A 24551-nucleotide genomic window follows, 5' to 3' on the forward strand; every position below is an offset into this window, starting at 1 on the left:
AAAATGTGTTTGTGAATTGTTTAAATGACTTCGTAAAAGGAAGGAAACAACTGACCACATTTAGGTCAGCCATTGACAAGCAGAACCCCAGAAAAGATCAAGACAGTGTGACAAATGCTGGCACAAGATCGGCGATGGACTATCAGATTGATTGCGGAGGAATTGGGCATTAGGAAGTACACGGTGCACACCATCGTCTGAAATGATTTGGGTAAGAGGAATATCTGCTTCCGATTTGGGCAGCACAAGCTCACAGATGAGCAGAAAGCAAAATGGATGGAAACTTCTGGTGATTTCATTTCCATGTGTGACCAGGATCCATTGCTTCTGAACATCATCGTCGTGGGAGATGAGACCTAGTGCTACCAGTTTGATCTCGAATCAAAACGGCACTCGATGTCATGGACTTCACCATCTTCCCCATGTCCAAGAAAAAGCCGTTTGCAAAGATCCAAGGTGAAGACACTGTTTGCCTTCTTCAACAAGAACATTATTATCCACAAGGAATTTGTTCCTGCAGGTCAAACCATTAATGTTGCATTTTACCAGTCCGTTTTGAACCGATTGCTACAGTGTATCTGGCTGGTTCGGCCAGAGTAGCACAGGACTGGAAAATGGATGCTGCTCCATGACAATGCCCCTGCACAATGTGCAATTTGTATGCACCAATTCCTGGCGCAGAAGATGGTAAATTTTTTGAACACCCTCCGTACTCCCCTGATGTGGCCCCTGCGGACTTCTTCCCGCATCCACCTGAAGGCGGCCATGAAAGGTGAACATTGTGGAGTTGTGAATGCCATCAAAGATCGTGTGACAGACATTCTGCGATCGATTCCAGTGGAGGCCTTTGTTGATAGTTTCCAGCTTCACAAACATCAAAAGTGTGTTGTAGCGGGTGGCGACTATTTTGAAGGACAATAACAAACATTTGTTTGTATCTTTCGTTCTGTTTGTTGTCTGATAGCATTCACTGGACTTTTTAGACACATCACTTATATAAAAATTATTTATCTTTCCATTTGTTAACAGCCAGTCAAGTAAGTGTATCAGTATGCTTATTTAAATAAAATTTGTTGCTTTAATGGTCAATAAAATGTCTTATAAAACTGCATGCTTTCAGGGCCATTGTCATAGGATAATACATTCGTTGTATTGTATTGCTACATAATAGGAAAGAGAGACATACTTTCCACAGTTGTCTGAATGACTTCCACCCAAAAATATGCTTAGTCATGGGGATGGAGAGTGAGGTTGGCCTCTCGTACTTGCATGTGTATATCTACAGAAGACCTGACTATACTCCAGGACACAGAGTTTATAGGAAACATACCAACAAAAACTGTTATCTAGATGCTGGTTTGCTTCACCATCAAGCCCAGGAGCAAGCTGCTGTGAAAGCTCTGACCTCGTGATTTCTAAGCAGTGACAGAAAGAGTGTGTGTTGTGAAAATATTGATGGCCAACAAGGCCGACATTTCCGTAAATTGGTCTTTCAAAAGAAGTGGTAATAATAATAATAATAATAATAATAATAATAATAATAATAATAATAATAATAATGAAACAAGAAGAACAAAGAACCTCTTGCACATTCTGCGAATTTATTATTTATATTTGGAGTAGCTGACCACATAAACAGATTCCTCCTGAAGAATGGTTGAAGGATTTTTCTGGTCTACAGCGGATGTGCCTGATCGCTTCAACATTGTGGGAGTGTTCGGCAAAGCATCTATCAATGATACTGGAAGAACAATAAAACAATGCAGTAAAGAGCATGCATGCCACAGAGTGTAAAATCAACTGTAGCGAAGCATCAAGAAGTATGTGCCCAGGTTATATATTTCAAGAACATATGTGTGATGTCCAGAAAAAGTAATATCTATATAAAGGCCATGTAGCAGATGAAATATCGGAAACTGAATGCAATTTCAGTAGAGATGATAGCTACAGGCTTCCATCTTCATGGCTGTCTGTTTATCATGAAATTAAACACCCAGCCCTAGTGAGTGAAGAACACAAACAACTACCAGGAGGCAACTGAGATGGCGCACCAATATAATTTTGGATTGCCACTCTCTTTCAATGTTTCACCAATAACAACAGTCCACCAGTAGCAGACTGAAGATATTTATCCAGTAACTCCACGTCCCCAAAAAAGTGTAGGTAAAGTAACTATTTATAAGTGAACAAGACACTAAGATCCCTGCAGAAGGATCCAAATGCCAGGCACTGTGGAGGTTTGAAGAGGAATACGATGCTGCCTAATGGCTCTGAAGATTTTTATCACCAATAAATTTTTTGTTCCCCATTTCTTTTTTAAAATACGTGTGTGGAGCAATTTTGCCTAGTAGATTCATTGTTTTATTGAATTATGTTGATCAATTCAAGATTTCAAGACATCTTAATGTCTTGTATTCAGCTGCTCACAGCTGGTGAAATGGTTGTTTGTTAAAACATGAGCTGTTTTGCGGCTTTAAGTCGCATCATCAGGTGAACGTACATGGTAAAAAGCAAAGTGCAGTGTACTCACTTCTTGTGGATATTAAAAGTAGTAAAGAAGTATCTTATACTGACAATGTTGAAAGATCATAGGCATACCCATCACTCTTAGTCTAAATTTTATATTCAGAGAATGTCGTCAATACTATAGCGATCGGAAGGCAAAGGAGAAGTGCCTCATTCTTTAAACAAAAAAGGAAATATTTTATAGTAAGCAGACAATTAACTTTTTTAAGAAAGCAGTGGCTGGATTAGTGGTAAAGAATTTTCACTGTTAACATGATTAGTCTTGGCACATGTAAATTACAGTGTGGAAAGAATCGGGTGGCAGTGTCTTACCAGAATGACAGCAGGACAGCTTAGTGCAGGGCAAAGCAAAAGCGGCCCACACGAATGACAAAGAGAGACTTGCTGGCTGGCAGAATGGAAGCTGTTCCTTTTGGACTGTGTGACGCCATAAAGTTATGACCAGGAGCAATGTGTTGCTACCTTTACAAGCGAGAATAGTACAGAATTTTATTACATACAAGTACTTTATCATACAAACAATGAAAATTAGCCAGAATGCTACAGTGCTTTAATTCCAACTTGTTATTCAACATGAACTGTGCATTTTCTTTTTTATGTATAAGTTTTTCCCCTTCCTCTACTATATATTCAAAATATGGCTTTTTTATTTTTTTATGAAGTATTTTTAAATTTTCTGAAGGGCTTGTAATGCTGTGACCCTCTTGCCCAGCACCGAGTTGTGCTGCTGTCATACTGGTAAGACACTGCCACCTGATTCTTTCCGCATTGTAATTTGCATGTGCCGAGACTAATCATGTTAGCAATGACAATTCTTTGTCACCAATCCAGCCTCCTTTTTTTTATTTTTTTAAATTGGCTGCTTACTATAAAATATTTTCTTTTTTGCTTTTATATGGAAGAAAATTTTAAAGAATGGGCACTACTTCTTAGCCTTTCCCTCACCATAGCATTGACAATATTCTTTGAATAGTAAATTTTGACTAGGAATGATGGGTATGCCTATGATCTTTCAACATTGTGAGTATATTTTAGACATTCCTTTACTATTTTTAACATCTTCAGAAAGTGGTGACACTGTACTTTGCTTTTTACCATGTAGGTTCACCTGATGATATGGCTTAAAGCTGCGAAACTGGTCGTGTTTTAATAAACAATTCTACTAGCTGTGAACGTTCTTCCTAACATCATGCCTTTCAACAGCTGCAGTTGCCCATTGTTAAAATAGTTCTTGTATTCATATTGACTTGAAACTTTTCTTGTTTTAACAGCAGTTAATGTTTTATATGGAGGTGGAGGAAGTTCAGTTAAATATATGCAGCTTTGACAATATTAACAATTTTGTGTGCCACTTATTGTGTACAAAGACTGTAAAAGTATGCAAACTTCTTTAAAACTTTTAGCAACATGAATAATACAATACAAAAATGTCTGGGCAGAACTGATTTCAAAATACTTAGTCAGCCAAAATGAACGACAAAATCTGATATGAAACTAGTCCAAAACCATGCCCATTGTGCAGAAAAGATTTTTCCACAAAGAAAGCTCAAAATACCTTAATTTGATCTCAACCGTATGAGTCTAATGAGATCAATTGAAATATTACCATTAAAGTTTCAATGAAGTGATTTCAGAGATGAAAAACAGACTTTGCTAAGCAATAGCTGCATGGGGTTGAAGCTGCAGTTATTAAGATTATTGAAATGGTTGGTGGGCCTGATGATTGTGGACTTAAACAAATTAGTGCAAGCAAGCAGTGTCTTGTGTACACTACAACAAGGTGATCACAGAATTAAAAGAAATACAGCCAATCAATATTGGAAAAAAAAAAGTTTTGACTTTAATCCTGCTGAGTTGGTCCATTAAAAACACTGTGGAACAATTGTGTGCTTTAGAATGAATGGCATATGTTGCAAGAAAGTTGAAGATGGAAAGAGGAGGATTGGCATATCCAAAAGCAAGTGTGGTAAGAAGCACCCAGGAAACAAAGCTGTGAAATTCTTGTATGATCAAGGGTTTAGCCAAATTTTTTCAGGAAAGGAAGGGTGTTTTCCATTCAAGTAGATGGAGATAAAGTTCAGAAGCTAAAGTACATGCCACTGAGCAATTTGAAAGAAATGTTGATTCCTTTTGAAAATGGAAATTTTCAAAATAATGTGAAATAACATCCAAATCGATGTGTGAATGTTAATGCAATAGCTCAAACTTGGTTTGTCTGTGCACAGTACGTCAGAATGCAATGGGACTGGATAGCGGTGTAGCCCCTACAGACCAACACTAGAATTAAGTCTTCTCTTTTCTTTCTTTCCCTTTTTTTCTTACAGATGTAAAAAATAATTATGCATTTTCTTGAAATGGCACCAAAATTAAATTAGTTATTTGTGATATACTTAAATTCACTTTTTAATTGCTGTTAAAAATTATAAAATGTCAGTGTCATGCCAATTTTAAGGTGCATGGTGTCGAAGATAGGCAAAATTGGTACGTTTATGGTAACTTTAGAGGATGATAAAATAATGAATACATTAGTAGGACAGATCACAATTCTTTAATTTTCTGACAAGCAAGCAGACAATGCACTGACAAATGGTTATCTTGCCAGTGCATTTTACTCATTACCTATTCCTTGTTAAAATATGGGGAAAATTTATCACAACAGCACTTTTTTGGAACTTTGAAGAGAGACTGTGCCATGGGCACTGCTTATCTTCATGTATGCTATTTCTATATTCGAGGCAAAAGTTTTCCAGCATGGCAAGTTATAGGATCCCAACCCTGTTAGCTCAGGAAAGCCAAAGTTGAGGATTTTTTCGTACATTTCCAGATTTGAATAAATGTGCTCTTGTGAATGTGGCTCCTGTACCTACACCAAGTTGTAGGCGGAGCATGAAGTTCATGCAAGTCTTTTAGGTACACTATGTGATCAAAAGTATCCGGACACCCCCAAAAACATATGTTTTCATATTAGGTGCATTGTGCTGCCACCTGCTGCCAGGTACTCCATGTCAGCGACCTCAGTAGTCATTAGACATCGTGAGAGAGCAAAATGGGGTGCTCCACAGAACTCATGGACTTCGAATGTGGTCAGGTGTTTGGGTATCACTTGTGTCATACCTCTGTACATGAGATTTCCACACTCCTAAACATCTGTAGGTCCACTATTTCTGATGTGATAGTGAAGTGGAAACGTGAAGGGACATGTACAGCACAAAAGCGTACAGGCTGACCTCATCTGTTGACTGACTGAGTCCGCCGACAGTTGAGAAGGGTCGTAATGTGTAATAGGCAGACACCTATTCAGACCATCACACAGGAATTCCAAACTGCATCAGGATTCACAGCAAGTACTATGACAGTGAGGCATGAGGTGAGAAAACTTGGATTTCCTGGTCGAGTGGCTGTTCATAAGCCATGTATCAATCTGGTAAATGCGGAACGACACCTCACTTGGTGTAAGGAGTATAAACTTTGGACAATTGAACGGTGGAAAAATGTTGTGTGGACTGATGACTCATGGTACACAATGTGGCGATCCGATGGCAGGGTGTGGGTATGGCGAGTGCCCGGTGAATGTTATTTTGCAGCATGTGTAGTGCCAACAGTAAAATTTGGAGTCACTAGTGTTATGGTGTGGTCATGTTTTCAATGGGGGGAGCTTGCACTCATTGTTGTTTTGCATGGCACTATCACAGCACAGGCCTACGTTGATGTTTTAAGCACCTTCTTGCTTCCTACTGTTGAAGAGCAATTCGGGGGTGGCGATTGCATCTTTTAACACGATCGAGCGTACCTGTTCATAATGCATGGCCTGTGGTGGAGTGCTTACACGACAATTACATCCATGTAATGGACTGACATGCACAGAGCCCTGACCTGAATCCTATTGAACGCCTTTGGATGTTTAGGAACACTGACTTCGTGCCAGGCCTCACTGACCGATATCAATACCTCTCCTTAGTGCAGCACTCCGTGAAGAGTGGGCTACCATTCCACAAGAAACCTTCCAGCACCTGATTGGACATATGCCTGCGAGAGTGGAAACAGTCATCAAGGCTAAGGGTGAGCCAACACCATATTGAATTCCAGCATTACCGATGGAGGGTGCCACGAACTTGTCATATTCAGCAAGGTGTCCAGATACTTTTGATCGCATAGCGTATATTCTGCGCGAATTTCAAAAAAATGGTTGAGCTCAGAGGATGTTGCAGATTGAGTCACTTGATATGCAATGGGCACAACATAACACAAATATACTACAGTTAATCAACCATTTTGGACATAGTCTGCTCTTACAATCAAATTTAGTGGTAATACATGAAAAAACAATGTCAGAATCTTTTTTTGTATGTAATTTGTAATTGGCTAGAACTGAAATATACTTCAAAGAGCGCATGAGAAATGCACATTTTATTTTAAAGAAAGGAGTAGCAATAGCATAAGCTGTAGCTTATGCCATGTTCCTGTTACATTAGGCATTTTACAACATTTTGATGCAGCTGAATGGAACACAGTAGAACTTCTAAAGTTTGTCAAAATCTTTTCTGTGGTGGCCAACTCTGATGCTAGCATTAAATATATGTTGAGTTTATAGTGGTAAGTGTTGAGTGTTACAGAAGATGTTGATATTCTTTTGTGTAGCATATTCTGTGTGATCAGTTGGAGTGCATCAGGCAGTTTATGAGAGTTTTAACAGTTATACAAATCTTAAGTTAAATACTATAGAAGTATAACAGATAGTGGTTTCATAGTCTGTACTATTTGATGCACTAAGATGCTGTGCCTAAAATAAATTTAATCATAAGATTTTTCTGCTTGCTAGACACATTTGCTGATAAAATTTTGCATGCGGCATATGATATTCCCATATTGTATTCTGGTAACCTCGATTTTTCAATGCTTTTGGCATACAGTTTTGCTTTTAATTTAAATCATTAACATAATTGGTTTCTCTGTGTGGGTATATGTTCTAATGCAATGCAGCTTGTGCTTGCCTGCTTTTAGTGGCATAATTTCCCATTCTGCAGTTTTGTTTGATATTTTAATTGTGCGGAACATTAGATCAAAAATCTTTGGTGAACTAAGTTGAAACACTCAACCTATACGAGATCTGACCACCTTGATTCGGGTCTCCAAGGTTCTTGTTAATCATGTAACGTGAATTCTGATAGTTAAGACGTACTTAATCCTGTGTCCATACCATCTACTGTTTCCTTATCTTGTCAGATAACATCACAGGTTCTTTCTGAGCAAGACAACCGAGCAGTGCTCTGAAGTTCATTAATTATTGCTTGTAAGTTATATTAAAGTTCTAAAATTCTGATATTTTGAGAAAATTGAGAGGGAGCTTCCTGTTGTAGCTAAAAAGCTAGAAATCACCACACACACACACACACACACACACAGAGAGAGAGAGAGAGAGAGAGAGAGAGAGAGAGAGAGAGAGAGTGAGAGTCTTTAATCACTGCCATTTGCAGCTGACTTGTGCTCAAAAATTCTTATTCTGTGAACAACACTACTTTATGTAAAGCATGAAGTTGGGGCACTGTCCATGCACAACGGGACAATGAAGAACAGTTGACTGTCTCAAGAATCTTATTTGAAAATCCATTTACCGTGCTCAATCTTTCTCTTTTGCAATACTTAAAAGTTCCTGTTGGAGGTGGTATGCTCCTGTATTTTTTTTTAAATAACATAACAGAATCATTGTCAGTTATAAGGAAACCTATAGTTTAATGTGTTATTTGAGATGGACCTTAAATTATTTGTAAATAAAAATTCTAGGATCAGTTGGGGATGGATCTATGACCCTCAGGATTTGTAATTTGACACTTATCCATGCAACCACAAAATATGACACTTGAACCAAACATGGAAGCTGGAAATGGGGGTCGACAGTGAAGATAGCCTTTAACTCAGAATAGCAATGAGGTGGAGGAATCAGTTTGTTATGGTTTTACTCTTAACATATTAATGTAGGGCATAACGTTCAATGCTGTAATTGAAGTACTACAGAATTTGATTGAAGTGTAACTGAAGCTTTAGTTAGAAGAGTAGAATAGAAGCCTTGAAATGTTGTTCATTTATTTGTGAAGGGATTCTGAAAACTTGTATATATCTACCACATACTGTTGTTGTAAATATATTTGCCATATATAAGTTGTGTAGCAATTTTTTTTTTATTGCTGGTGGAGGACTGTTTTTTTTTCTTCTTTTTCTGTCATTTATGTTAACATAGTCTCCTTAAATACCGAGAAACTAGTGAATTGTTTAATTGCAGATAAAAGTTTTCTTTCCATAAAATAGGCAAGGGAATGTAAAGAAATGATTCGTGGTTCAACTGGGGTCATTTTTGACAGACGGATGGTAGAGCATCACTGTCTGTGGGATTCCAACTATCCAGAAAGCCCAGAGAGGTTTTCAAGAGTACTACACAGGTTAGTAATGTATTTAATTCTCTTGATTGTAAAAATAAATAAATAATAGAGCAGAAAATTAGACATGAACCACATAATGTAGAGTTGTAATTTTTTCTACGTAATATATTTTGCAAGTTTAACGGAATTGTTATTAAATTGAACAAATAAGTCTCAAAATTAGTTTACTACTTTTGTTCTGTGATCTAGAAATTTTATTTTGTGATTTCAGGCTTTTAAATCAGAATCTTGATAATACAGTTTTCTTTAAATGTGCTAGAGTATTGTTGGTCTTGTTTCTATGTAATATTTAGATTAATGTCGACAAAAGCAAACATTTTATCTCTGATGTTATCTTGCAACACTGAAAAATTGCACGTATTTTATTTGTTGCTCTGCAGTTGAGCAATGCAAGCGACAGGCCAGGTATAGAGGAAAAGTCAGGAGTGTAAAAAGTGAGAATAAACGAGGAAACAGAAAAGAAGTTGAAAATTGAGGAAAATGAGCTTTTAACAGGAGAAAGAAAGTGGAAATTATTTATTTATATTTGGAAAAAAAATGAGTGCAACTAATTGGGAACACAAGTTGCAAAACAGTGCAGAGTTGACGGGGTGGAAGGATAGAAGAGCATATTAAGATGAGATTATTGGGGGTTAAGACCAGTTGCTTCATGTTATAGGAGAAATGTAAATTTTTGTTTATCTGAATCTACATGTATACTCTGCAAACCACTACGAGGTGCGTGGTAGAGGGTTTTTGGTGTATGGCAGATAAAAGTGTTGAAACAAAATCTTTAGTGTAAATGTAACCAGTAAGTGTGAGAGGCATATGGCAGTAAAGTGGGAAAAAGTTAGTGTGTCATTTAAAGGAAACCTACTGCATCCCAGTTACATTAACACAGTCAGGCTGACAATGCTCTGCTTGGACAACTTACTTCACCTGTCTCAAGAGACTGTTGTGGACCATAAAACTGAATATTTGCTAGTTCTGGGTAGTTGGAATTCCGAAGGATATAATAGCATCCAATGAATTATAGTCTATTAGTCCTTCTGCCCCTAAATGAACCATGGACTTTGTGATTGTGGATTTACACGCTTTTTCAAATCTAAAACGCGTACCCTAAGTGCAACTGCCTGGAGAGGCATCTGCAGAGAAGCCAGATTAACGTAATATTTCAGTATAGAGACAACAGTGTTTTCAGTTACAGTGGCCAATTGTTTGGATGATTGGCTGATCTGGCCTTGGAACATTGATCTTTCTATGTTAGTACTGTAAATGGCTGAAAGCAAGTTTTTTCTGAAGGGCATGCAGCTCTACTCCATGGTTTAATGATGACTGCATCTTCTTGAGTAAAATATGCTGGATGTAAAATAGTTCTCCACTCAGATCTCTGGGCAAGGACAACTTGGGGGGATGTTGGTATCAGAAAAATAAAATCTAATAATGGAAAATCCAGATAGGAATATCAACAATGTAGATTGCTACTTCCTGGAAAGAAGACACATCAAGTTGCAGACAGGCACGATTAAAGCCTTACACACACACCCACTCACACACACACACACACACACACACACACACACACACACACACACACAAAACTGCTAAATCTAGCATCTCGGTCCAGAGACTCCGGCATTCTGGCTCGAGATGCTTACCATAACTGTACAGTATATATGTCTGCCAGCACTTCATATGATGAAATATTCAAAAACTGCACGGTGTGGTAAAAGAAATTATTCAGATTGTTAAGGAAGATAAAACTTTAATTGTGGTTGGAGGATTGAAATTTGAGAGTAGGAAAAGGAAGATAAGTTAGAGTAGTAGGAAAACATAAGTAAAAAGGGAAGCTGCGTGTTAGTTTTATGCAGAACACATTTTAATCATTTCTAACCCTGGGTTTAAGAATCATGAAAGAACATTGTACACATGGAAGAGACCTGGAGCACCAGAAGGTTTCATTTAGATTATATAATGATAAGATAGAGATTCTGATAACAGATTTTAAACTGTAAAACATTTCCAAGGGAAGATGTGAACTCTGGCCGTAATTGATTGATTATGAACTGCAGATCGAAAATGTAGACGAGTAACGGTAAGAAATTAAAGGGGTGGGGTCTGAATAAGATGACAGGCCAGAAGCTGTTTATGGTTTCAAGTGAAGAGACAGTCAACAATGACTAAAGCAAAGACAAGGAATACAGTAGAAGAGGAATGGGTAGCTTTGAGAGGGAAATAGTGAAGGCAGTAGAGGATCAACTAGTCAAAAAGCTGGTGCTAAGTAGAAATCCGTGGATAACGCAGCCAATATTATCGGCCTGCTTAGCTGGGTGGTAATGTGCTTGCCTCCCATGCAAACAGTCCCGGGTCCGATTCCCGGCTGGGTTGGAGATTTTCTCCGCTCGGGGACTGGTTGTTGCGTTGTCCTCATCATCATTTCATCCTCATCGTTGCCGCTCAAGTCGTCGAATGTGGCTTCGAATGAAATAAGACTTGCATTTGGCGGTTGAACTTCCCTGAATGGGGCCTCCCGGACAACGATGTCGTATGCTCGTTTCCATTTTTTATTGGATGTAATTAATGGAAAGAGAAAATGTAAGAGGTGATCGAAAATTTTATTTTCGAAGGCTGTACAGTTCAGAATCGATACGATAATCAAGCAAATTGCTGAGAACATTGATGAAATCCCTCTGACAACAGTTGAAGATACTCATTTCCTGCTGCATGAAGATGTCTGTAACTGTCTGCAACACTTCCTTGTCCAACAGGAATTTTATAAGGGACTGAAGGTATGATAATGGCATGGGGAGAGATGAGGACTGTAGGGTGGGTACTCCTGTGTGTCCCACTTGAGGCTGCACTTTGATATTGACCGGTGTCTTGTGTCGAATCGCAACCAGCATGGAACTTGACAACCGTTACACAATGGAGGTTTTCGACGGACATGCTGCCCCAGACACATTCCTCAGTATCTAATGAATGTCTACCAGTGTTTGTCCTTCAGCAGCCAAGAAAATGATAACAGCACATTGGCCTTGTTTGGATGCTTCAGGTAATAATGTCACCATAGTTCATGTCTCTGCATTTACCGTACACACATTGGAAAAAGACAGTGCTACCCAAATCGCTTGCCTACCTGTAACTGCTTACGTACCAGCACTGGAGTCACGATATATTGCATATACACTGCAGCAATTCCCTCAAATGGAAAAGGGGCAAATAACAATACAAATATCTAAAAAAATGAAAGTGACAGAAATTTCAAAACAGCCCAGCAGTAATGAGTAGAGGACTAATGTAATGCTGCAAAAGCTTGTGTGAATAGGTGAAAGGTAGACGCTGCCTATAGGAAAATTAGAGAAACCTTTGGAGAAAAGGGAAGCTGTCATATGGATATGGAGGGCTCAAATGGCAAACCAATAATAACCAAAGAAAGTAAACTGACAGGCGGAAGCAATATACACCAGGGTCATACAAAGGAAAGAAACTTCTTAACACTATTATGTAGGGGAAGAGGAAGTATATGAAGATAAAGTGGGGATACGATACTGCAAGGAGGATTTGACTAAGCACTGAAAGATTTAAGTCAAATTAAGGTATTCAAAGTAGACAAAAACCCCTTAGAATTATTGACCTCCATGGTAGGAACAATAATAGAAAACTATTCCACCTATTATACAAGATAGAGGTGAAACACCTTCAGACAATCAAGAAAAATGTAATAGTACCAATTCAAAAGAATGCAGGAGCTGACTGCTGTGAATATTTCAGAATCTTTAGTTAGATAAGTTACAGCTGCAAAAAAAATTTACTCAAGTTATCAACAGAAGTGTGGAAAAACTGGTAGAAGTTGACCTCTGAGAAGATTATTTTGGGTTCTGGAGAAATGTAGTAACACACACAGCAATGCTGAACCTATAACTTAGAAGACAGGTTATGGAAAGGCGAACCTACATTTTCAGCATTTGTGGATGCAGAGAAAACTTTTGACATTGTTGACTTGAAGACACTGTTCGAAATTCTGAAGGAAAGAAGTGGGGGGTGTGAGTGTAAAATACAGGGAGTGGAAGGTTATTTACAACCTGTACAGTAACCAGGCGGCAGTTACAAGAGTTGAAAGGCTTGGAAGGAAAGAAGTGGCTAAGAAGGGAGTGAGAGAGGGTTGTAGTCTATTCCCTGCTCTGCATGGAGCGAGCAACGAAGAGAAATTTGGAAAGGTAATTAAATTTCAGGGCAAAGATTTGCTGGTGACCTCATAACTCTGTCAGAGATGGCAAAGAACCTGTAAGACCAGTTGAATGAAAAGGGGTGTGTCTTCAGAATACAAAGGTAAAACAATGGTAATTCAGTGTGGCCCAATCAAATCAGGCAGTTTTGAGGGAAATAGATTAGGAAATGAGGCACTAAAAGTAGAAGATAGTTTTAATACTTGGTCAGCACAATAATTGGAGACAATGAAAATAGAGAAGTTAAAAAATGTAAATTGGCACTAGCAAGAAAAGGTTTCTGAGAAAGATGAATATTTCAACGTGTATGGTAAAAGAAATTGAAGTGTTACGGAAGTCTTTTCTGAAAGTATTTGTCTGTAGTGTAGCATTAAATGAAAGTGAAATGTGGACAATTAGCTGTACAAAGAAAAATAGAATAGAAGTATTAGAAGTGAAGTTCTACAGAATAATCTAGAAAGTTTTTTTGGTAGTTTGGTTAACTGTTGAAGAGGTACTGAATCAAATTAAGAGGGATTGGGAGAATGGAGAAGATTTTTATTTCACAACTTGACTAAAAGAAGCCATAAATTGATAAGACCTATCTTGATAGCATCAAAGAGTAATTAATTTGGGAAGGAGGTAAATGTGGGAGTAAAAATTGTAGAGGTATACCAAAGTTTCACTGCAGTACTGGTATGCAGACTCAAATTATGCAGAGATGATGAGATAGACTAGCTTGCAGTGCTGCATCAAACTATTCTCTAGACTGAAGATGATAGGAGCACCATCAACAAGAAGTCTCTCTGAGAGTGTTATTTCGAAATAGAATTCTGATAGTAGTAAAGTGATACACAGCTTTGCAGAATGTGTTTTTGTCATTTTAAGAGAAACTCTTGAGAGACTGTAGGATGCTGAAATCAGTGAAGTGTCTAAGAAATGTGGAAGTACCTACTGGTATATCAAAAGAGGTCACAGGCTTAACACATGTAATATGCCTGTAGCACAAAGCCCACTGTGTCTTACACAGACCAGATGAAAGGTGATGCATCTGCATGCATAGTGTCTTGGCCTTGTACCAGGCTGAAATACAGTGCTGAAAATTGCCCCCTCTCCCTCCCATTAGTTACTACTTTGCCTGTCTTTCTGCCAGTTCCATAGAAGGAGAAATGTACAACTTAAAAACCTAAGCCACCAAACTATACAATTACAACTGTATTAACCATGTTGTGCTGTGGTTTTCTTCGGAGGACAAACAAGCTTGTTAGTGGGTTAGGACAAAACTTAATGCAGATATATGTGACTAAGGAAGTAAGTTTTGTACCTACTCCAAATCTCATAGTGCAAGCCAAACCATTTACCAAAAGGCGTTAGCAGACAAAATGGAACATACCATACAGAGCTCCCTTCCGCTACAAAATGAAGGGACAAGTGTGTGCTTTTTTGTACTAGGGCACACTGGAATTTGGAGGGGAGAGAGGATGGGTGAAATTGAACAGCTCACTGTAGTCCTTGGAAGCAACTGTACACCCTTGGTGCTACTTCTTCAGGTTGCTGAGATACGTTAGAGTAGTTACAATCCATCTTCATGTAGGACGAACCCTTGATGAATAAATGTTTTAAATGATGAGAGATTCTTTGTGTGTATGGTGGCAGAGATGTCTATGGCGCCATGCAATAACTAGATCATCCATTAGTTTAAACACCTCTGGATCTTCTCCCAGGTGGCTCACGGTTCTTTCATGTGATCATGCATGGTGGACATGGGGCCCCGATCTATTATGGCCCATTCTTCATTCCTGGCTGCATTTCCTTCACCCCGCTTCCTCCCTCTCTATCCTCGCTCTTTCCCTGTTGCCGCCTCCTTCCCCTCTCTGTGTTCTGATTTATGTCGACCTGGCTATACAACTGGTTTCCTGTATTGGTTGCAATATTGTTCCCTTTGTTTGTTCTTTCATCCTTTTTGGTATTTAGGTCCTGACTTGAGGTTTGACCTTCAGTTCAAAATTTCCTGTTTTTAGTGTGAGCCATATGGGGAAGAACTCCCTCCCTAGCATCTATGATGTGGACTCCTCTCCCCCCTTCCTACCCCTCTCCCTTCGTCACCAACATATATAGTCAGTCTGTGTGGTGGGGCTGTTATATATCCATATGGCTGAGCCCCCTGACAACACAGGGATCACACTGCTGATACCTGAGCTGTTCCCTCCCCATGTGTGCCAAGGAGTGGTTGCTTATCTTCTTGGAGCATCAGAACTCCCGGCAATGGCCGCTGTGCCAGACGGCCCTTGGTGGTTGGCGTCCATGGGGAGAGCTCCTGGTCGGAGTGGGTACTATCAGGGTGGAGCTTGGTGCGTGAAGCGTATCAAGCTGCAAAAATCTGGCCATACTCAAATGGCCATCTCTTCGAATGGTGGAGGATTCTTGAATACTGCTTCGTATGACCCAGCAACCTTCCCTTCCCTGGCTACACCATGGGAGGAGGGCCAGGTTCGCCATCTTGGGATGAAACCCTTTCCCTGTTACCTTGTCTTTACTGGGATGAATGGGGACACATTCTCTGCCACAAAGCTTTTGTTTTTCGTGGAAAATATTGAGGACAAGTTTGTTCAAGTGGAGTCTCTTAGTAAGATGCGGTCGGGCTCCCTGTTGATCAAAGCTTCATCTGTCACCCAATCTGCAGCTCTTCATGATCGTCTGTGCAATATCCCGGTGTCTACCACTTCTCACCAATCTGTGAATGTGGTCCTGGGAGTAATTTTTCGTAGGGATCTCATTCTGCAAACTGATGAGGAACTCTGGGCTAGTCTGTAGCGGCACGGCGTTCATTTTGTTCGACGTGTGCAGAAGGGTCACAAAGTCAACTGCACCGATACTGGCGCCTTCATTCTGGCTTTCAAGGGGGATACCCTCCCAGAGAAAGTCAAGGCTATATGCTACATATGTGACGTGAAGCTGTACATCGCTACATCTATGCGGTGCTTTCGGTGCTTGTATTTTTGGCATATGTCTTCCCACTGTACGGTGGACCCTTTTGTGTGGTGACTGTGGCCACCCACTCCATGAGGGAAGCCCCTGTGTTCTGCCACCTGTGTGTGTCAATTATTCTGACCGCCACTCCCCTCACTTGCCGGATTGCCCAGCTTACAAGAGAGAAAAGGAGATCCAGTGTCACTATCTTCAACTTTTGCCTCTGCTACGTCCTTTCCTCCTCCTGCCCGTCCTTACCCAAGCCCTGTCCCCCTCTCCCCTCCCCCCTCCCCCACCCCAGCAGTTCCCACAACCACCCGTCAGGGAGCTGCTCCCCCTCCCTGGCCAAAGAAGTGCCACCCTTCTTCGGCATCGGCCGGTGTTTGGTCTCTCCCCCGGGACTCCTCTCCCCAATGTCTCTCAGGCCAGAAGACTATTACCACCACACAGCCACAAGGTGCACCATCTGTGCGCCCCAAGGTCACTCACTCTCTTTCGGTTCCTGATCTTGTAGAAGCCTGTACTCCGCCTGTGCCCCGCCCTATTCCACCTCAGAAAGAGAAGAAGAAGAAGAAGAAAAAACATAAATCGCAAGACAATGCACCCCTGGTGCCCCCGGAGGTGCCATCTCCCCCCTCGCATCCTGAGTCTGATGTCTTATTTATGGGTGTCACCCCATCCTTGTCGGTGACAACTACTGACCGAGTGACCTGATCTCATCCTCGGCTTCTTCATGTCTACCTTGGACTCAAGCCACACAATAATCCAGTGGAATTGCAAAGGATACTATTGTCACCTACCGGAAATGCAACGTCTTGTCTCCTCCTATTTTGTGTTCTGTCTTGTTCTTCAAAAAATGCATTTTCGTGATGACCACTCTCCAACTTCTCATATTTATCAGGTGTTCTGTCGGAACCGTGCTGGCCCTGGGGTAGCATTTGGTGAGGTCTGCACTTTGGTTCGCTCCAATGTTATTAGTGACTGGATCCCCCTACATACCACCTTGGAAGTGATAGTGGTTTGAGTGCAAATGACTCTGGCAATCACCATTTGCATGTCTCCCTCCCTCCAAGTAGGCCAGTTGCTTACGTTGCACTGTCTAGCTTACGTTGCACTGTCTGGATTACGTTGCACTGTCTACCTTAATCCAACAACTCCCCCACCCCCGTTTCTGCTTCTTGGGGACTTCAGTGCCCACCATCCACTGTGGGGGAGTATCACTTCAACGGTTAGGGGTATCCTACTTGACCAACTTATCACGGACCACGATTAGTGTCTACTCAATGATGGTTCCCCTACTCACTTCAATGCCGCTCACGGCACCTTATCTGCTATCGATATCACGATCTCCTCCGCTGCCCTCATGGCTTCTGTATGTTGGTCATCCCATGATGACCTTCGTGACAGTGACCACTTTCCGGTGATTCTGTCGTTCCCCTGCTGCAGACAGGCCCCCACGTTGGACATTCTGCAGGGCCAATTGGCCTTTATATATGTCTGCTGTCCACTTTGACATCCCCCTTTCGAATTCCATTGATGTAGTCATGCAAGTTATCTCTGCCGCTCTTCCTCATGCTGCTGGCACTGCTGTTCCCCTATCCACAGGTCCCCCTCATTGTCGGCCGGTACCACGATAGACCAAGAATGTCACAGTTGCTGTCCAGGACCGCCAACGGGTGCTGCAGTGATTTAAGCGACACCCTTCACAGACAAGCCTCCTCACTTTTAAGCGTCACCGAGCTAAGGCTTGTTACCTTATTAAGCTGAGTAAAAAAGAATGCTGGGAGTGCTACGTTTCTTTCCTGGGGATGTATGCCTCTTCACCACAGGTTTGGTCATAGCTCCGTAGCCTTCTGGGCCGCCAGCAACAGTCAACTGTCCGGGGTCTTAATCTCCAGGGTGCTGTGTCCACTGATCCATTGGTTCTGGAAGAATACCTCGTGAGACACTTTGTGAGGTCATCGTCATCCTCTTCCTACCCTACTACCTTTCTCTAGCAGAAATGCAGAGTTGAACAGATACCCCCCCCCCCCCCCCCCCCATCTGTTTCATCCCACGCCACGTTGAGCCCTATAATGCTGAATGGGAATTGTGCAGGCTCTTAGCTCTTCATGAGACACAGCCCCAGGGCCAAATTCCATCCACAACAAGATGATCCAACATTGGATCTTCCACAGAGGCAACAGCTCCTCAGGGTCTTCAACCACATTTGGCTCAAGGGTGCTTTTCCATCACAATGGCGAGACAGTATAGTTATCTCCGTCCTTAAGCCCGGGAAAAACGCAACGTCTCTCGACAGCTACCCCCCAATTAGCGTTACGAATGTACTTTGTAAACTGCTCAAAAGGCTAGTCAACTTTAGATTATGCTGGGTACTTGAATCTTGGGGCCTTTTGTACCTGTATAAATGTGGCTCCCAGGCAGGGTGATCTCCAACTGACCATTTACTCTGATTTGAATCAGCCATCCAACAGGCTTTTACTCACCGCTGGCAGCTTGTCGCGGTCTTCTTTGACCTACATAAGGTGTATGACATGGCTTGGTGCCATCACATTTTAGATACCATCCATGACTGGGGCTTCCATGGTCCCCTTCTGATTTTTATCTGAGAGTTTTTATCTTACTGGCTCTTCCGGGTTCGAGTTGGGACTTTACTCAGTGCTCCTCAGATTCAGGAGAATCGTATCCCACAGGGTTCTGTGCTGTGTGTCACCCTCTTCCTCATTGTCATCAATGGGCTTGCGACCTCTGTTGGGCCTCTGGTTACCCGGCATTGTACACCGACGATTTTTGCATCTGGTGCAGCTCCCACTCAGTAGCATCTGCTGAGTGCCAGCTCCAAGGTGCCATCTGACGAGCCTCTGCATGAGCCACCACCCATGGCTTCCAGTTTTCTCCTTCCAAAGCGCAGGTTATGCATTTTTTTCATCAGTCCACATTACACGCCAATCTAGAACTTTATTTAGGCAACCAGCTCCTCGATGTTGTAACACAGTCCCGTTTCTTGGGCCTTATTTTTGGTAACAAGCTGACATGGCTGCCCCACATTCACCACCTAAAGACTACATTTATGCAGAAGGTTAATGCTCTCCACCTCCTGGCCCACACATCTTGGGGTGCAGGCCATTCCACTCTCCTCCATCTTTACCATGCTCTGTTCTTGTCCTGACTAGATTATGGTAGTCAGGTTTATCTCTCAGCAGCTCCTTCCACTTTGAAACTCCTTGACCCTGTCCATGATTGTGGGGTGCGTCTGGCTGTTGGTGCCTTTTGCATTATTCCTGTTCGTAGTCTCCTCACAGAAGCAGGAATTCCCCTTCTACACATCCAATGGAGCCAACTCCTTGTTTCTTAAGCAATCACCATTTGCCAATTCCCTGACCATCCTGTGTACCCTGTGCTCTTCGCCACTGAGGAATGTCTCCCTCGTAACACCCGCCCAGGGGTGGGATTGCCGATTGGCATGCATATCACTTCCCCCTGTCGGGATCTCCATCTCCACTCACTAGACTGCAACCCGGGTCTTTCCTCCCATACAACCCCCCTTCCCCCACACACACTGCACACGCCCCCCCCCCTCCCCTACCCACCCGGATGGTGCCTTTACCATGGATTGGGACCAATCTGTTCCAGGGTCCTAAGCTCTTTGTTGCTCCTATGGTTTACCGGCGTCTTGTATGTGCCATCCTTCCAGAGTTCCTGGGCCAAGATTGATGGAGTACTGACAAATTATATTAAAGTTCAAGGTGACATTACTGTATATTATCATCCTTAATAAAGATCCTTTCCTTTTTTTTTTTTTTTTTTTTTAAAAAAAAAAAAAAAAAAGCTACTGAAGCATCTTTATCTTCTGTGGGTTGCAGGGGTTACGACCCCTGGGGAGGTGGGTGGGTTTTTTCTATGGCTGTGTGCATATACTGTACACTGCTGTGTAAGGCATCTACACTTACGCTTTTAAGACTATTGATGAGATGGGATTTGCTTTTACGTCTCCTACTGGCTTCGAGCACCATTCATTGTCGGGATCATGTAGTGTGTTGACAGCAGAGCTTGTAGCCATTCACAGGGCCCTCTTTTTTGTTTCTCAGGCCTCCCTCCACAGTGTTTCAATTTGTTCAGACTTCATGTGGGTCCCAAGTCATGTGGGCATCCCAGGGAATGAATTGGCTGACCTTTTGGATAGATAAGCAGATACTTACCTCTTTGCCCAACAGTGGAATGCCTTCTGGAGCGCTACTGCTCTTAGTAATAAACTCATCAAGGAGTCTACTGCAGTTTGGCGCTCTTCTTTCCACTCCTCTCGCAAGGGTCCACTGTTTTGTGCTGTTTACACATTGGTTATACCCAGCTCAACCGTTGTTTCCTCCTACATAACGACCCATCCCCGCAGTGTGGTTGTGGAGCCAGACTGACGATATCTCACCTATTGGTGGAATGTTCCCTTCTTTCGGCCCTTTGTGTTAATTACAGTCTTCCTGATTCTTTAAATTTAATATTAGCAGATGATCCATGGATGGTTGAACTGGTCCTTGGGTTTGTCTGTGAAAGTGGTTTTTATTTCCAGGTATGAGGTTCTCCTTTAGTCTTGGAGCAGGGGCAGGTTGGTTGTGGTTGGAACTTCTTTTACAGTCTCCTCAGTCTGTCATCCCTTGATCACCCCCCTTTTCCAGTTTTTAGATTTGGTCCCACCTTTTATGCTTTTATTGTGTGTGTTAAATGTTCATTATTTTATAATTTGAGTCCCCTGACTGGATCTGTCCACTTTCAGCAGACCCTCTTTCTTCTACATCTAAATTTATACTCCGCAAGCCACCCAACGGTGTGTGGCGGAGGGCACTTAACGTGCCACTGTCATTACCTCCCTTTCCTGTTCCAGTCGCGTATGGTTCGCCGGAAGAACAACTGCCGGAAAGCCTCCGTGTGCGCTCTAATCTCTCTAATTTTACATTCGTGATCTCCTCGGGAGGTATAAGTAGGGGGAAGCAATATATTCGATACCTCATCCAGAAACGCAACCTCTCGAAGCCTGGCGAGCAAGCTACACCGCGATGCAGAGTGCCTCTCTTGCAGAGTCTGCCACTTGAGTTTGCTAAACATATCCGTAACGCTATCACGCTTCCCGAATAACGCTATGACGAAACGCGCCACTCTTCTTTGGGTCTTCTCTATCTCCTCTGTCAACCCGATCTGGTAAGGATCCCACACTGATGAGCAATACTCAAGTATAGGTCGAATGAGTGTTTTGTGAGCCATCTCCTTTGTTGGTGGACTACATTTTCTAAGGACTCTCCCAATGAATCTCAACCTGACACCTGCCTTACCAACAATTAATTTTATATGATCATTCCACTTCAAATCGTTCCGCACGCATACTCCCAGATATTTTACAGAAGTAACTGCTGCCAGTGTTTGTTCTGCTATCATATAATCATACAATAAAGGATCCTTCTTTCTATGTATTCGCAATACATTACATTTGTCTATGTTAAGGGTCAGTTGCCACTCCCTGCAGCAAGTGCCTGTCCGCTGCAGATCTTCCTGCATTTCGCTGCAATTTTCTAATGCTGCAACTTCTCTGTATACTACAGCATCATCCGCAAAAAGCCGCATGGAACTTCCGACACTATCTACTAGGTCATTTATATATATTGTGAAAAGCAATGGTCTCATAACACTCTCTGTGGCACGCCAGAGGTTACTTTAACGTCTGTAGACGTCTCTCTGTTGAGAACAACATGCTGTGTTTTGTTTGCTAAAAACTCTTCAATCCAGCCACACAGCTGGTCTGATATTCCGTAGGCTATTACTTTGTTTATCAGGCAACAGTGCTTTACTGTATCGAACGCCTTCCGGAAGTCAAGGAAAATGGCATCTACCTGGGAGCCTGTATCTAATATTTTCTGGGTCTCGAACAAATAAAGCAAGTTGGGTCTCACACGATCATTGTTTCCGGAATCCATGTTGATTCCTACAGAGTAGATTCTGGGTTTCCAGAAATAACATGATACGCGAGCACAAAACATGATGTCAAAGATATAGGTCTATAGTTTTGTGCATCTTCTTGATGACCCTTCTTGAAGACTGGGACTACCTGTGCTCTTTTCCAATCATTTGGAACCTTCCGTTCCTCTAGAGACTTGCGGTACACGGCTGTTAGAAGGGGGGGGCCAAGTTCTTTCGCGTACTCTGTGTAGAATCGAATTGGTATCCCGTCAGGTCCAGTGGACTTTCCACTGTTGAGTGATTCCAGTTGTTTTTCTATTCCTTGGACTCTTATTTCTATGTCAGCCATTTTTTAGTTTGTGCGAGGAATTAGAGAAGGAACTGCAGTGTAGTCTTCCTCTGTGAAACAGCTTTGGAAAAGGTATTTAGTATTTCAGCTTCACGCGTGTCATCCTCTTGTTTCAATGCCATCATCATCCCAGAGTGTCTGGATATGCTGTTTTGAGCCAATTACTGATTTACCATAAGACCAAAGCTTCCTAGGTTTTTCTGTCAAGTCGGTACATAGAATTTTACTTTCGAATTCGCTGAACACTTCACGCATAGCCCTCCTTACGCTAACTTTGACATCGTTTAGCTTCTGTTTGTCTGAGAGGTTCTGGCTGCGTTTAAACTTGCAGTGAAGCTCTCTTTGCTTTCGCAGTAGTTTCCTAACTTTGTTGTTGAACCACGGTGGGTTTTCCCCATCCCTCACAGTTTTACTCGGCACGTACCTGTCTAAAGCACATTTTACGATTGCCTTGAACTTTTTCCATAAACACTGAACATTGTCAGTGTCGGAACAGAAATTTTCATTTTGATCTGTTAGGTAGTCTGAAATCTGCCTTCTATTACTCTTGCTAAACAGATAAACCTTTCTCCCTTTTTTTTATATTCCTATTTACTTCCATATTCAGGAATGCTGCAACAGCCTTATGATCACTGATTCCCTGTTCTGCGCTTACAGAGTCGAAAAGTTCGTGTCTGTTTGTTATCAGTAGGAGGTCCAAGATGTTATCTCCACGAGTCGGTTCTCTGTTTAATTGCTCGAGGTAATTTTCGGATAGTGCACTCAGTATAATGTCACTCGATGCTCTGGCCCTACCACCCGTCCTAAACATCTGAGTGTCCCAGTCTATATCTGGTAAATTGAAATCTCCACCTAAGAATATAACATGCTGAGAAAATTTATGTGAAATGTATTCCATATTTTCTCTCAGTTGTTCTGCCACTAATGCTGCTGAGTCAGGAGGTCGGTAAAAGGAGCCAATTATTAACCTAGCTTGGTTGTTGAGTGTGACCTCCACCCATAATAATTCACGGGAACTATCCATTTCTACTTCACTACAGGATAAACTACTACTAACAGCGACGAACACGCCACCGCCGGTTGCATGCAGTCTATCCTTTCTAAACTCCGTCTGTGCCTTCGTAAACATTTCGGCAGAATTTATCTCTGGCTTCAGCCAGCTTTCCGTACCTATAACGATATCAGCTTCGGTGCTTTCTATCAGCGCTTGAAGTTCCGGTACTTTACCAACGCAGCTTCGACAGTTTACAATTACAGTACCGATTGCTGCTTGGTCCCCGCATGTCCTGACTTTGCCCCGCACCCTTTGAGGCTGTTGCCCTTTCTGTACTTGCCGAGGCCATCTAACCTAAAAAACCGCCCAGTCCACGCCACACAACCCCTGCTACCCGTGTAGCTGCCTGCTGTGTGTAGTGGACTCCTGACCTATCCAGCGGAACCCGAAACCCCACCACCCTATGGCGTAAGTCAAGGAATCTCCAGCCCACACGGTCGCAAAACCATCTCAGCCTCTGATTCAGACCCTCCACTCGGCTCTGTACCAAAGGTCCGCAGTCAGTCCTGTCGACGATGCTGCAGATGGTGAGCTCTTCTTTCATCCCGCTAGCGAGACTGGCAGTCTTCACCAAATCAGATAGCCGCCGGAAGCCAGAGAGGATTTCCTCAGATCCATAGCGACACACATCATTGGTGCCGACATCAGCGACCACGTGCAGATGGGTGCACCCTGTACCCTTCATGGCATCCGGAAGGACCCTTTCCACATCTGGAATGACTCCCCCCGGTATGCACACGGAGTGCACATTGGTTTTCTTCTCCTCTCCTGCTGCCATATCCCTAAGGGCCCCCATTACATGCCTGACGTTGGAGCTCCCAACTACCAGTAAGCCCACCCTCTGCGACCGCCTGGGTCTTGCAGACTGAGGGGCAACGTCTGGAAAAGGACAAGCAGCCATGTCCGGCCGAAGATCGGTATCAGCCGTAGATAGAGCCTGAAACCTGTTCGTCAGACAAACTGGAGAGGCCTTCCGTACAGCCCTCCGGAATGTCTTTCGCCCCCTGCCACACCTCGAGATGACCTCCCACTCTACCACAAGTGAGGGGTCAGCCTCAATGTGGGCTGTATCCCGCTCAGCCACAGCCGTA

At 42.3% G+C, this 24551-nt stretch overlaps 1 protein-coding gene across 5 annotated transcripts in view; it reads left to right on the top strand.

The window, feature by feature from the left end:
- Nucleotides 1-24551, top strand: part of LOC126259559 (histone deacetylase 6) — a 339218-nt gene that overhangs the window by 52803 nt on the left and 261864 nt on the right. For all 5 annotated transcript variants that reach the window (XM_049956465.1, XM_049956456.1, XM_049956474.1 and 2 more), the window contains one exon: nucleotides 8830-8960. In XM_049956465.1, the coding sequence (XP_049812422.1) occupies nucleotides 8830-8960 (131 nt within the window). The remainder of the gene's footprint in view (nucleotides 1-8829; nucleotides 8961-24551) is intronic.

The sequence above is a fragment of the Schistocerca nitens genome, chromosome 1 (genome assembly GCF_023898315.1).
Source record: "Schistocerca nitens isolate TAMUIC-IGC-003100 chromosome 1, iqSchNite1.1, whole genome shotgun sequence".
Classification (NCBI taxonomy): Eukaryota; Metazoa; Arthropoda; class Insecta; order Orthoptera; family Acrididae; genus Schistocerca; species Schistocerca nitens.